At 36.1% G+C, this 13,887-nt stretch overlaps 1 protein-coding gene across 1 annotated transcript in view; it reads left to right on the top strand.

The window, feature by feature from the left end:
• LOC150102439 (1-phosphatidylinositol 4,5-bisphosphate phosphodiesterase classes I and II-like) overlaps positions 1 to 13,887 on the top strand; it is a 900,535-nt gene that overhangs the window by 876,141 nt on the left and 10,507 nt on the right. The window contains exons 33-34 of the mRNA XM_090399636.1: positions 1,122 to 1,208; positions 10,912 to 11,043. Coding sequence (XP_090255762.1) covers positions 1,122 to 1,208; positions 10,912 to 11,028 — 204 coding nt within the window. The 3' untranslated portion in view covers positions 11,029 to 11,043. The remainder of the gene's footprint in view (positions 1 to 1,121; positions 1,209 to 10,911; positions 11,044 to 13,887) is intronic.

Below are 13,887 nucleotides of genomic sequence, written 5' to 3'. Positions count from 1 at the left end.
TGCAACCATGTTTCACTTATTCCAATGATTTTTCTAGCCTATTCTCCTATAAGTTGTTCTCCGAAGTAAATACTTAACCTGCACCAATTGTTCTAATCTGCTGATGTATAATAAGCCTTTTTATCCCCCCTCCCAACCCTACAGCAGCAGCCAGTTTTATATTTTATTCCATTGGAATATGTTTCCGGACTATTTTGGATAAATCAGTGGGTAAATGATATTTTGCAGCCAAGAAAACACACACACACACACACTGGGGAACATCAAAGTCCTAGTGTAAATGAACTGGAAGAGTGATGTACATTTTAAACCTGTGTAAAGGAAAGGATATTTCTGCATAATTATATAGTAAGAATTAAATAATGTATTACTTTTGTTGTGTCCTCATAACATTTAGCTTTTTTAAAACATCACCTTAAAAAATATTTATATAAATTAGATCAATACTATAGGTGAGCGTATATATATCTGATCTGATTCTGTAGCTTCCTCTCTTTGAGAGGGTTGCAGCTGATTACTAGGGAGATAGTGACGCAAGGTGGTTTCCCATTGCCTTCCTTGCCATATATTTATGACTATAGCCTGTGTGTTCACAGGTCCGGTTTGCCTGCTTGCGGGATGAAAAATCCCAGATAAACTGGTGGAAAAAACCCTGCTGTCCATGCCCAAGACCAGCTAACTTGGCTATGGCCGAAGAAGATCCTTAAGTTCCTCATGTCGTCGACGGGAATCAAACCTAGGACACTCCTTCCCCAGGCATATGGTTGCGAAGCACAAAGCCACTAGGCTAACTGCACGGACGAGCGTATATATATATATATATATATATATATATATATGTGTGTGTGTGTGTGTGTGTGTAAACATTTATTTATTTTTATTTTTTTTATTTGTTTATTTTTTATTTATTTTTTATTGTTTTTTTTTTTTTTGGATAATATGTTTAAGTTGTAATCCTGAATACATCCATTTGACTATTTGATAAATAATTATTATTTATTATGTCATCATGTTATTACTACTTAAAATTTTTTAAAAATCTAAATTACTAGTAACATTTCACAAAAATGACTTTAACATAATGTTCTTACCATTTTTTATATTCAAAAAATTTTATATAGTTTAGTAGTTTATTGAAGAAAAGAAAATCTGAATTGGAGAGGAAGCATGCAGAAGTCAAAGTGAAACTTGAAGAGGAAAAAGCCCAGGTACTTTATTGCACATCTACAAATTGTTCTTGTTGATGTTTGAATATTCTTATGTTTCTTATATAAGTTTGTTTTTTGTTAAAAATTTATCATCTATCACCTGATTTGGATGTGGCTCCTTCAAAAAGTCCTTTGTGAGTTTTTATTTTCTCTTAATAATTCTATCAAGAGTCATTTCAAAACACTAATAGCTAAACATGACACACTTAGCATAAACATTATGTTCCATAAAATACATTGCGAGGCCTTTAATATTTCCAAGATCCTAAATTAAATTCATTTAACTTAGGATCTGAGAGTGAGTTGGTTAGGAATAAAACTGTTGATCAAACAATAGAAACCACAGAAATGAAAGTTCTGAGAAAAATGAAGGGAGTGAATAGATAGTATCAGTGACAAAAGCATAATCCAGTGGCATTGTGTGCCCATTTCAGTTGGGTGTGCTGTCATGTTGTTTATGCAATCCGCTACAAAGTTTGCGTCAGTTTGACCATATGATTGCATTTTTATCGATGTATGAAAGTTTAAAGAGTGCATCCAGTGCTCATCTTAATTGGTCCAATGCAATTAATTATCCAAACATCTAAGATTTAAAAATGACTAAACATGTGATTGGGAGTGCTCATGTTTTTCTGCTGGATGGCTAAATGATTAAAGTCGGAATATACATTGCTTATTCCAAACGCCTTTCTCTTTGGAGAATAATAAACAAGGCCAACAAAAAAGTCTTGACTGCACTTCACATCCATTTAATCATCCTACTGTATGTCACTTCTCTATTTCTGTGAAATTTGGAAGAGGAGAATGAGGCTTGCCTCCTTCGACTACAATCATACAATTTGCAGAAGCTCTGGTAAAAAATGGGACATTCAGTAGATCATCAACACTGTTTCCCATTGTAAATATGGACAAAAACATAAATTATTTATAGAAAATTATATATTAAAAACTTGTCTATATCAGTGTCCTAAATATGTCTGTTCACACTTCATGCACACAAAATAGATGAAACTCAAAACATTAAAACAGCAACTCATGACAAATGACAACATTCATTTTGATTGGTTGACACAATAACCAATCACAGCCACTGATTTCTGGGTGCTATTGTCTCAGTGCACACCCTGCCTCATCTTCTGGGTGATTAAAACCACTGGAACACTAAGAATTTGACCTTCTGTGCCATCTGTACATTGTCCATATTTGTGACCAAATACTTAGGCTATTAATGCGAATGTAATGCAATGTTTACACATCAAAAAGTGCCCTTTTCACGAAGCATTAGTATATTTTGTTTAATTTTCGGAATCACGCAAAGCCAGGAAACAATTAAGGGGGTCTTTAACAGCAATAAATGCAAAAATATAATATTGGGAATATTGCTACTCTATGGGTGTGCACCATATACCTAACACACCCTGAATATACACCCCTGGCATAATCATAATAAAAGTGAAGATATTAGTAAGGAACTCAACATTCTTAGCATTCAAGAATGTGAGCAGAGCTGATCTAAGATGCATGGTGATTTTAAAAAAAATTTGGAGAGAAAATTTAAGCATAACAGGTGTTTGATGCCAGAATAGTAAGAAAAAACTCCCAGAGGAAGGCCAAGATTTAGGTGAGTTGTTACAGGTTCAATCCCAGCATAGACATGAATGCTTGTGATTGTCTTTAAGCAGGAGATGGATTTCATTGCCCAGTGTGCAAATTCCTCTGGAGGTATTTGCACACTCCAACAAGCAGTAATTACAAGAGATTCATGGGAGCTGTCTTAGCTGTAGGTAAGAAGATCATGCCAAGAGGCTTCCGGAAGGAGTATATCCCTGGATGGGACGATGATAGTAATAAACTGTATCAAAAATATCTAGAGTGTGGCGATCCTGACATTGCAGATGAACTCATTCACAGCCTTTACACCAGCCGACAGAAGAAATGGACTGAAACAGTAGAAAGACTCTATTTTCGGCACTCCAGTAGAAAAGCATGGAGCCTTCTAAGAAAACTAGGTAGTGGCACCCTGACAGCCTGGAAACAATCAGCTATTTCTCCTAACCAATATGCATAGATATTGTCAACACATCAAGATATACCACCAACGACAAACAACACACACTTCAAATAAAAAGAGAACTTACATATTTGAAAAATAAGACCATCAGACACTTTATATTCATGACCCTTCACTCTTGAAGATATTAACACTGCTCTAATGGATATGAAACCAGGCAAGGCTCCAGGTTTCAATGGAATTCATTCTGATTTCCTCTTGAAGACAGGCCAAAAAGCTCAACAGTTGGTTGGCTTGCTTTTTCTCTGACATTCTCCAGACTGGTAGACTTCCAAAAGAGTTTAAGAGGACAAAAATTATCCCCAAAAACCAGGAAAAACCAACAACAAACCTAAAACTACCGACCAGTTGCCCTGCTTAGCATCTGTTATAAGCTCCTAGAAAGCTCATCCTCAGTAGAATTGCCCCTAAGATAATAGAACAAGTCCCAGTGGAACAGGCCAGATTCAGACATAAACGAAGCTGCTGTGATCAGGTTTTTGTCACTCACCACACATATAGAGGCAGGCTACCAACAATGCCTGAAAACAGCCGTAGCTTTTGTAGATCTTACCACAGCTTATGATACAGTCTGGAGGCATGGCGCAGTCTGCAAGTTGCTTCGGGCAGTCTCATGCAGAATAATAGCAAAATGAATCGATAACATGCTAAGAAACCGCCTGTTCCAGGTGTATATGGACGAGAATAAAAGTAAACAAAGAACACTGGATAATGGACTTCTACAAGGTTCAGTTCTGGCTCCCCTCCTTTTTAACTTATACATCGCAGATTTGCCTAATACAGCCTCCAAGAAGTTTTGCTATGCTGATGACATTGCTCTAGCCACCAGACACCAATTTTACTACAATGGAAGATACACTAACAAACGACCTTGCAGTCCTAGATGAATACTTCATCAAATGATATGAATAGCAGCAAAGGTTGGTCAATTAGTAGTGCCTCTGCTACTAATGGCTCAGCAAAAAACTAAGCAAGTTTGAGCACGGTTAGTAGTTGGAAGGGAATCAATTGTTTGATGCTGTTGGCACACTCTCCCTCAATAAGTCTTTGGACTCCCTAGAGGTGTCACATAATAATAATAATAAATGGAGATTACACCCAAATCTTAGCAAAACAGAAGTTTCATGCTTCCACCTGAACAATAACCAGGCTAACAAAGAACTCATGGTCTACTTCAACCACAAGTTGCTACACTACAACAGATTCCCAAAATATCTGGGCGTCACTCTGAATAGAAACTATCTTTTAAACCACATCTTATTAACACAGCATCCAAGCTAAAAACAAGAAACAATATACTGCAAAAACTATGTGGAACAACTTGAGGTGCCTCAGTAACAATGCTTCGCTGCACTGCTCTTGGCCTCGTTTACTCTACAGCTGAATACTTCTCACCTATATGGCTGAACAGCGCCCATGTGTATTTGGTTGATTCTCAGCTTAACTCCACTATGCACCTTATTTCTGAAACTGTAAAATCAACCCCAACCTACTGGCTCCCAGTGCTAATCAACATTCTGCCTCCACACATTTGCAGATCCAACTTTCTTCTACATGAATATAGCAAAATCTTGGAAATCCCAAATCTTCCAATCCATGAAGACATCCCATCCCTAGAAATAAACAGGCTAAAGTCAAGGCGCCCTCCAATCTTAACAGCAAAAAATCATGCAGAGACAAGTTTCAACATGAAGGAGAAGCGGAAAGAGTCCTGGTGTTACACCTCAACAGGGTCTTCCATGAATTAGTGTACCCAACACAGATACCTTTGGATTTTGATCTACCTTGGAAAACTTGGTCTGCCCTTAACTGAATCCGCACCAACCATGCCAGATGTGCAGACCACTTTTACAAATGGGACATGATTGCCTCACCCTGGTGCGATTGTGGATCACTCCACCAGACAATTAATCATATTACAGCAGAATGTGTCCAACGTGCATACAGTGGAAACCTGTCAGACTTCATCCATGCTACACCAAGTTCAGTTGATGGATAATCAACCTAGTTATTCAGTTGTAGCCTATTCTTGTGTGTCTCTTTTATGACTGTATTATGTCTTATTATTGTACATGTCTATTACTATGTCCATATATATTAACGATTAATGTAATGTAACTTTTCATGTGAGCAATATTCTAAATAAATAACCTCTGGAGGCCTGAAGTGGTTTAAAACAGCTCCATGTTTGGTCTATGGACCATTGTTTCTGGATAATGTAAAAAAAATTTTTTTTTCATTCTTATTAATGATACTAATTGTACTTCTTCATTTAGCTTCCTCAGTGAGAGAGTGCAGCACCATGTCTTTAGCTGCACAGTTGATTAGTGACAGATGCTTCTGATAATGAGAAGGCAGAATTTGTCTTAAAATTATTGTTTTCCATATTTTTAGGAAATTAATATAGCCATGTTTATTGAGGTTTGGAGTTGGATTTCATCGCTGCTGCTGACTCCAAAAAGTCTCTCTGACTTGAAATAACTTCTGTGTAGCAGTTTGGCTAACTTCCTGTGTAAAGAGGTTTCTGAAGCAGGATCTTTCAGTTCTTAGAAGTTTATTTTTCACTTGATTAGACTATAATAAATTTTAATAAATTTAGTTTAATCCTTTATCCAAGTGTAAGCAAACAATGTTTGCGCCTGAAAATATCTTCAGGAGGCAAGGTAGTGCAACACCAGGCAACTCCGAGCAAAGGTGGACCAAGCTCTCATCACTCCTTATCTCAGTATCTCCCATAATGCAAAGCACATCTCCTTGCGGACATGTATACTGCTATGCATTAAGTGAAGGGCCACTATCCAGACCGGTTTCAATCTTTATTGAGGTCTCATCAGTGGGAGGCAGACCCAAATGTGGAGATACTAAGGCAGAAGCAATAGGAGAGGTCATATTTACCTATAGGAATTGCCAACAGGTGTACCACCTTATTATTAAATTACTCTGGATTTAGAGAAAGATGTTGGAAGTTTATTTTTCGCTTGGTTAGACTATCATAAATTTTAATAAATTTAGTTTACTCCTTTATCCAAGTGTAAGCAAACAATGTTTGCACCTGAAAATATCTTCAGGACTGAGGTAAGGTAGTGCAACACCAGGCAACTCTAAGCAAAGGTGGACCAAGGTCTCACATTCCTTGTCTTGTCTTAGTATCTCCCATAATGCAAAACACATTTCCTTGTGGACATGTATACTGCTATGCATTAAGGGAAGGGCCACTACCCAGACCGGTTTCAACCTTTATTGAGGTCTCATCAGTGGGAGGCAGAAGCAAAAAGTAAGAACTTTCAGTTCTTAAATGAGATGCCTAGCCTGTAATGGTTTCATAATCTTTTACCTTTTTCTTTGTGATTTAAGGTGATACTGATTCCAGTTTAGATCACTAAATCCTAAATTTGCCATCCCATCCTCATTTGTTCAGTATTCAGGCAGATTCTTAATAATGGGACACATCACAAGGTCTAATGGGAGGCTACATGTGGTCACTCCATATAGCCTCCCAGTTATCCTGCTTTGACTCTCTGCCACAGTGTTTTTCAAACTGGTTCATGACCCATCATTAGTGGGTCATAACTAGCATTTTTTTTGAAAGTTTATTTTTCACTTGGTCAGACTATAATAAATTTAGTTTAATCCTTTATCCAAATGTGTGCAAACAAAGTTTACGCCTGAAAGTATCTTCAGGACTGGGGCAAAGTGGTACAACACCGGGCAACTCCTTGCAAAGGTGGAGCAAGCTACCAACACTCCTATCTCAATATCTCTCACAATGCAAAACACATCTCCTTGCGGATATGTATAATGTTATGCATTAAGGGAAGGGCCACTACCCAGACTAGTTTCGACCTTTATTGAGGTCTCTTCAGTGGGAGCCAGGCCCAAGTGGAGATACCAAAGCAGTACCACTTTGCCCCAGTCCTGAAGATACTTTCAGGCGCAAACTTTGTTTGCACACACTTGGATAAAGCATTAAACTAAATTTATTATAGTCTGACCAAGTGAAAAATAAACTTTCAACATCTTTCTCTAAATCCAGAGTAATTTAATAAAAAGGTGGCACACCGTTTGGCAACTCCTCTAGGAGGAGATGACCTTGCTAATGCTTTGGTATCTCCACTTTGGCCTGGTCCCCCACTGAAGAGACCTCAATAAAGGTCGAAACTAGTCTGGATAGTGGCCCTTCCCTTAATGCATAACATTATACATATCCGCAAGGAGATGTGTTTTGCATTGTGAGAGATACTGAGATAGGAGTGTTGGTAGCTTACTCCACCTTTGCAAGGGGTTGCCCGGTGGTGTACCACCTTGCCTCAGTCCTGAAGATACTTTCAGGCGCAAACTTTGTTTGCACACACTTGGATAAAGGATTAAACTAAATTTATTATAGCATTTTTTTGTAATGAATTGGAATATAAAATATCGGAGTGGATCTCACAAATTTCATAGCCGTGAAACACTTTGATTTGAGTCAAGTGAATATTAGATCCAGCATTATTTCAAAACTGAATGTGAAAACTATGAAAGTTTTTTAAGGTAAGTTGACCAGAAAGCTTACAGGAATACACTCCTAAGCATTCACAAGTTACCTAAGCATCTATATATTTGGCTTTTATAGTCCATTTTGATAAGGTTTCACTGACCTGACAGCTGTTTTGAACATGCTGGGAAGCATATTCTTATAAGCTCTCTGGGCAGCTTACCTTACGAAACTTTCATAATTTCTACACTCGACTTCGAAATATGCTGGATCTAATATCCACTTGACTTATATGATTTTGCATTGCTGAACTGAAGCCTCTTGGCTCTTTATTTTGGTAATTACTTTGATTTGATTTTGTGCAAATGTTCAAATCTAGCTATAAAACACAAATAGATGCCCAACTTACAAAAATGGTCTTTACACTCACTGACATGCCAGATAGGTGGGAGGGAAGTTTGTAATATTTGCCATCACTGGAGTCCTCTCACAGAATCTCTCTTCATAAATTTTTTTTTTTAAAAATTCCATTTAGCTCTGGATCAATGTTCAGTTACAAATGATCATTGCATTCAGAAAGGACCTTGTCAAGTGCAATGGTTTTCAAGTTCCCAACAATTGTAACATTTTAGTCAGTCTAGTAAAAATCACCCTCAAAAAATGGATCATTTTATTGTTAGAAAAAAAAAATAAAGAATGATGAAGTGAAAAACACAGAAGCATATTCAAGTTCTTGTTTTGTAGTAAGGGCACATGTTGTTTCATGAAACTTTTGTTTCAGTTTAGTAAATATATGTTTATGTGTGTGTGTTGGGTAACTGGGTCATGATGTAAAATGTACTTCTTGTTGTGGGTCATACTCAAAGTTTGAAAAACATTCCTTTAGCAACTCTTTAAAAATCAATTTACAAATAAATTTCAAGTGCAGATAACCCCAGGTTTCTAATTTTAGACTCCTTGCCCCCCCCCCCTGGAGAAAGGAATGGTTTTCTGGGGTAGGGATGTGCATTTTTGTTATGAAACTTTTTTTAACAGCATATGGAGAGACATTTTTAAAATCCTTGTCTGGATGAGGTAGTTTAGTTGAAAAAATCAATACTGTAATAACAACTCATAGAGTATAGCATTCAGCATTATAAGGGATGTAACAAGATAAGTTAATTTTATGTTTATTGTAGAATGTTGCTGTGTAATTATATTGAGTGTTGCTGTATGAGATTCATGATTGGTACTCAGTGTTTGGGTAATTTTTTTTAGAATGTATTATTTTAATTGTTTCTTGTTTAGTGCTCTGGGATAAAATGGTGGTGAGAGGGAACTCATTGCCTAGGTTGACAGGAAAGACAAATAAAGGAAATGGCATGGATTTTTTCAAGAATGATATGGTGCAATGAATGCAATATGTATGCATGGAGAAACCGAATAAAAGAGATAAGTGAATGCAAGTATGCAGAAGTGTGACATGCTGATAGACCATGAGGTTTGTTTGAATCAGAGTATGAAACATGGCATAGTAAGTAAAATGGAAGACTGCAAAAACGAGTGCATCTGTTAAGAAAGCATGCAAGACCAATGATGAAAGTCAGAGTGCAATTAATGGTAAGATAACAAGTAATGTTGGTGGTGAAAATATGTGTGTGACTGACAGTAAGATAGTGAGAATGAATGACAGCAAAAAAGTGATAGAAGATTTTGAAAACAGAGTTAGTGAAGATGAGGCAAGAGAAAAGACATGCAGAATTGAAATGAAGAGATTTGTAGATTTGTATGGAAAAGTGAAAAAGACTGGAATGAATGATAGCCATATGAAAGGCATAATGAATGACTCATGAGTGATGTATGGGAATTCATTTATTAGAGGTGTGGTGAATGAGAGGTTGCACCAGGTTTGTTTTCCAGGAGGTAGAACGAGTAGAGTGATTGAGGCATTGGATATGTGGAGTAAGTGAGCGAAAGAGTTGGTAGTAATAGTAGGAACGATTGACTTGGTTGGAAACAAGGAGAATGTAAGAATGAATATCAGGAGGCTGTTCAGAAGAATTAGTGTGGTAGGAAAGGTAGTCAGTGTGTGTGTGTGTGTGTGTGTGTGTGTATTGCCCAGCTTTGACAGTGATGAGTCGAGGCAGAGAGCAAAGATCATGAATGGTATGGTAGTGGAAATGTGTGAATAGAAAAGAGTACAATTTGTGAATATGTGGAATGAGTTTGAGGGGCAAAGGGAACTGTATAAGAGTGATGGACTGCATTTAATAGTTTGGTGTGAGTCATATGGGGAGGCTGGCAGAGAATCGATCTGGGCAAGAAGCAATATGGAAGAGCAGAAGAGGAAGGAGTGCATATAAATGAAGAAGTGTGAGTAGCAAGGGTGACGAGAATGTAACAACAAGCATGCAAGACAGACAAGGTAATAGAGGGAAGGAGATAGGGAGAACAGGGAACACAGCATGAGAAAGATCAGTGCTGCTGGAAGAGGAAGTGAATGTGAGTAGTCTGGGGGTAACATAATATAATATTGAACTTCTCCAGTTGACTGCAGATTCAATCTACAGATTTGGTGTTGAAAGTACGTTACACTCTTCCCCATTTGTCTAACTCAAAATAAGCCCAACTTCAGTCTTTTTTGGCATTAAAATTATAAGTATCATCTCTTCGGCATCAAAGAAATTAGGTTTTCTCTTTCACTCCAGGCATCATTTTCCTCTGAACAGCTGTTAACTCTGTTCAAATAATAAATCCATCCAACCATTTAATATTCTTCTCACAGTTTGGGTGGTACTCCTAAGAACTCTCTAAAAATCCTTGACTACAGAAGAGAGAAATAAGGTTGATTGATAACCTATTTCTTACCAGTTCACTGCATTTTTTTCACACAGATATTCAGATGTTGCTACTTGGATTTTCTTCAAGTGTGCATGCAAATACAATACTAGGATTAGTGCATTGAAGCACAAAGAATAGGTGTGTTGTGACTTGAAAAATTTATAAATGGAGTGATGTAGTTTAGTTTAGCTAAATGTTAATATTTTTCTGTTATTTAAATTTTTTTCTGATAATTCACTTAATTATAAAATATAAGAAACATGGTCGACTATTAATTAATTATAACAAAAAATAATTTTGCCAATCAATTTTTATTTTCTACTTTTTTTTTTCTACAGTCTCACGAAAAATTAAGAGAAGATTTTGAAAAGAGATGTAGCAGTTTGTTGAAGGAGTTTGAAACAAATCCATCTCGGCCGTCTGGAGCTTCTTCCAGTGAATCAGCGCCATTATGAAAAAGTTAAACCTTGGTATGCATTGAACTTTAGTATGTTGCATGAAGGGAGAAAAAATTGCTTAATTAGCTAACTGAGTGTAGAAAAATCTACTAATCCATCAAGCAAAAAATATTTTGTAAGTGTATATAGAATCTAAGTTCAAGCTTCAAATTACCAACACTCACAATTAAAGACTATCCCTTTATTCATTACTATGTGGATTCAGATGCAAATGCTCATAGATGTACATTAATATTTTTGGCCAAGAAACAAAATAATGATATCTTAAATTTGCTATATCAGTAAAAAATTTTTTAAAAATCATTATCGATATAGCAAATTTTAACAAACATAGCAAAAATATAGCAAATTTAAAGCAGGATTGTATATTAGGTATTAATGATTATATATCATTAATTTTTCTCTACTTTACTTCCATTTTTGCCTGAAATTTGTTTGATTTTCTTTCAATCATCTTGATATAAAATTGACGGTATGTTGCTGTATCAGCTATACTAACAATGTTATATTTATTGTTAATTCTACTGATTAGATTTGTTCAGGTCATATTATCTATATTATTACTATGCATAGGGTTCAGATTGCTTCATCAAGTTCATCAAACCTTCTTTCAGAATTATTGTAAGAAATGTGTGGAATCATAAGCAATGCAGAAAGTAATCAAAAAGACTGCAACTTAGTGAAAATTATGAAAGGATTTAGGTGGATGACTTGAAAGGAAAGGATAATAAATTGCCTTTATTTTAAAGGCAACAAGTTTTGTTTTGTTTTTTCCAACAAAAAAAAATAATAATAATAAAAGAAGCTTTTTTTCCCCTTTTCCTTCCAGAAACGTGGGTGTTTTCCCCTACAAAACAGGCAGACTGGCTAGAGAATATACCAGTAATAAACAAAAATCAATCCACTTGGTTTGTGGGCAGATTGTGTAGTGAGGTGTAGGGTGATTTACAGATAAGCCTTAGGACTCCATGAAGGTATTAAGTTTTTGTTGAGTCCATACACATTTGTACCATGTACAGGTAATGAGTTATCAGAGGAGAAACTTATTTAAATTTTATTTGAAGGCATTATATTGTATTCCTTCGGAGACACATGAGGGGAGAGACTTTTCCACAATACAACAATAACAGGGAATGAAGGAGGAGGAAAAGAAACTTGTTCTGTGAGTTTGGAGTTGAACTGTGATGAGATGTTGGCTGGCAGCTGCACATATTTCAACGGATTTAGTAAAGAATGTAGAAATTATCAATGCCAGCTCAATAAGAACATACCATGGAAATGTTTATAGAAGATACATACTGAGAAACCAAATATCTGTGTAAACGTGGATGGAGTGAGTTGGTAAAAGATGGATCATTAATCACTGTAATTGTCCTCTTCTCTATTGAGTCAAGTATTTTGAGGGAGCTCTTAGGGATGCCACCTGAAATGTAAGAGCAATATTAGTTGGACAGATTTGTAATTTGTACAAGGGTTAACTGTTCAGAGGTGAAGTAACACCTTCAGTGAAAGAGAAATCGTAGTTCCTTGGAATCAGAGGAGGCAATGGTTGTAATATGCTTATACCAGGAGAGGCTTAATTCCAAGGAGAGAAATCTCCTCTTGTTTAGAGATTTGAAAGTTGATACTGTGAGAAAATGTTTTTTTTTGGGGGGGGGGGATAAGGCAGAACTCTGATTTGATAGCATCAAAATTGATGAGGTTACGTGAATCACGTTGGAGGATGACTTGGAGATCAGAATTGAGGGCAGATGAAATTGATGCTCTGTAAGTTGAGGCAGTTTGTCTATTGTACATTTTGTCAAATGAAAGGGAAGAGTGCAATGTGCTGTCATCAGCAGAACTGTGCATTGGGTTCCAGTCCACTGGAGTACTTACTGCTAAAAGAAGAGGGTGGGTGAGAAAACAATGGAGCCTTTTGGAACCCCAGCAGGACCCTAGTTGCATGTTTAGAAGATAAGAAACCATCCACTAGCACTTCTTTTTTGTCTAAAAATCGAGATGTAAGTGGAAGAATTCATCATAAAATATTTAATATCAGAATCAGTTATATTTAATATTTTTATTTGTAAAATTTTCAGCTAAATTTCATAGCCATTGTCAATAAGGTTATTATAAAAAAGCTCTAAAAAGAACAATTTAATTGAAAGCATGTGATATTATGTGCACTATAGGCTGCAGGAGAATAGTGCTATTTGCATTGATAAATATTCAAAATAAATTACAATAAATTAATTTAGTTAATTATTTTTGAACATAAGCAAAATTTAATCAATACTTACCATTCATTACATGAATGGTAAGTATTGATTAATATAACTTCCCAAAATTGAGAAAGCTTTAGGCAATCACTTTTGTTCTGGTTTGGGTTCTGAATGTGTGCTTCACAGCTTTCTTTGTAGTCTTTCCAGAAAAAGCAACTTCCATGTAAAATTTTGGTTTCGTTCCACTGAATCCTGTGTTTTGTAAATAAAGCATGGCTTGCTAAACTGGATTTGTTGGATTCTTTAAGAGAAATGTATTCTTGATGTTCTTCAAGATGAATTTGTGCAGATTGGCCAGTTTATCCATAATAACATAAGCCACAAAAGAAGGAGATTTTGTAAACTCCAGGATAAGATAGACAAGGATATTTGTCTTTTGGTGAGATAAGGAATGTATTAAGTTTGTGAACTGTATAGAAAGTGACTTGTATGTTAATCTGTCGAAGTAATCTTGCTATTTTTTCTGAAAGTCCCTTAAAATAAGAAATACACCCTTCCCCCAACTCTAGCCAATTACTTTATGGAACATTCCGAACAACATATTCTGGATATTTTTTTAACCCAAACCATCAGTTTGGTACAGACATATTGA

This window comes from Typopeltis vanoorti, chromosome 10 (assembly GCF_054136105.1).
Source record: "Typopeltis vanoorti isolate ZY-2024b chromosome 10, IOZ_Tvanoo_1.0, whole genome shotgun sequence".
In the NCBI taxonomy this organism is placed as follows: Eukaryota; Metazoa; Arthropoda; class Arachnida; order Uropygi; family Thelyphonidae; genus Typopeltis; species Typopeltis vanoorti.
This window is presented reverse-complemented; position numbering and strand designations above follow the sequence as displayed.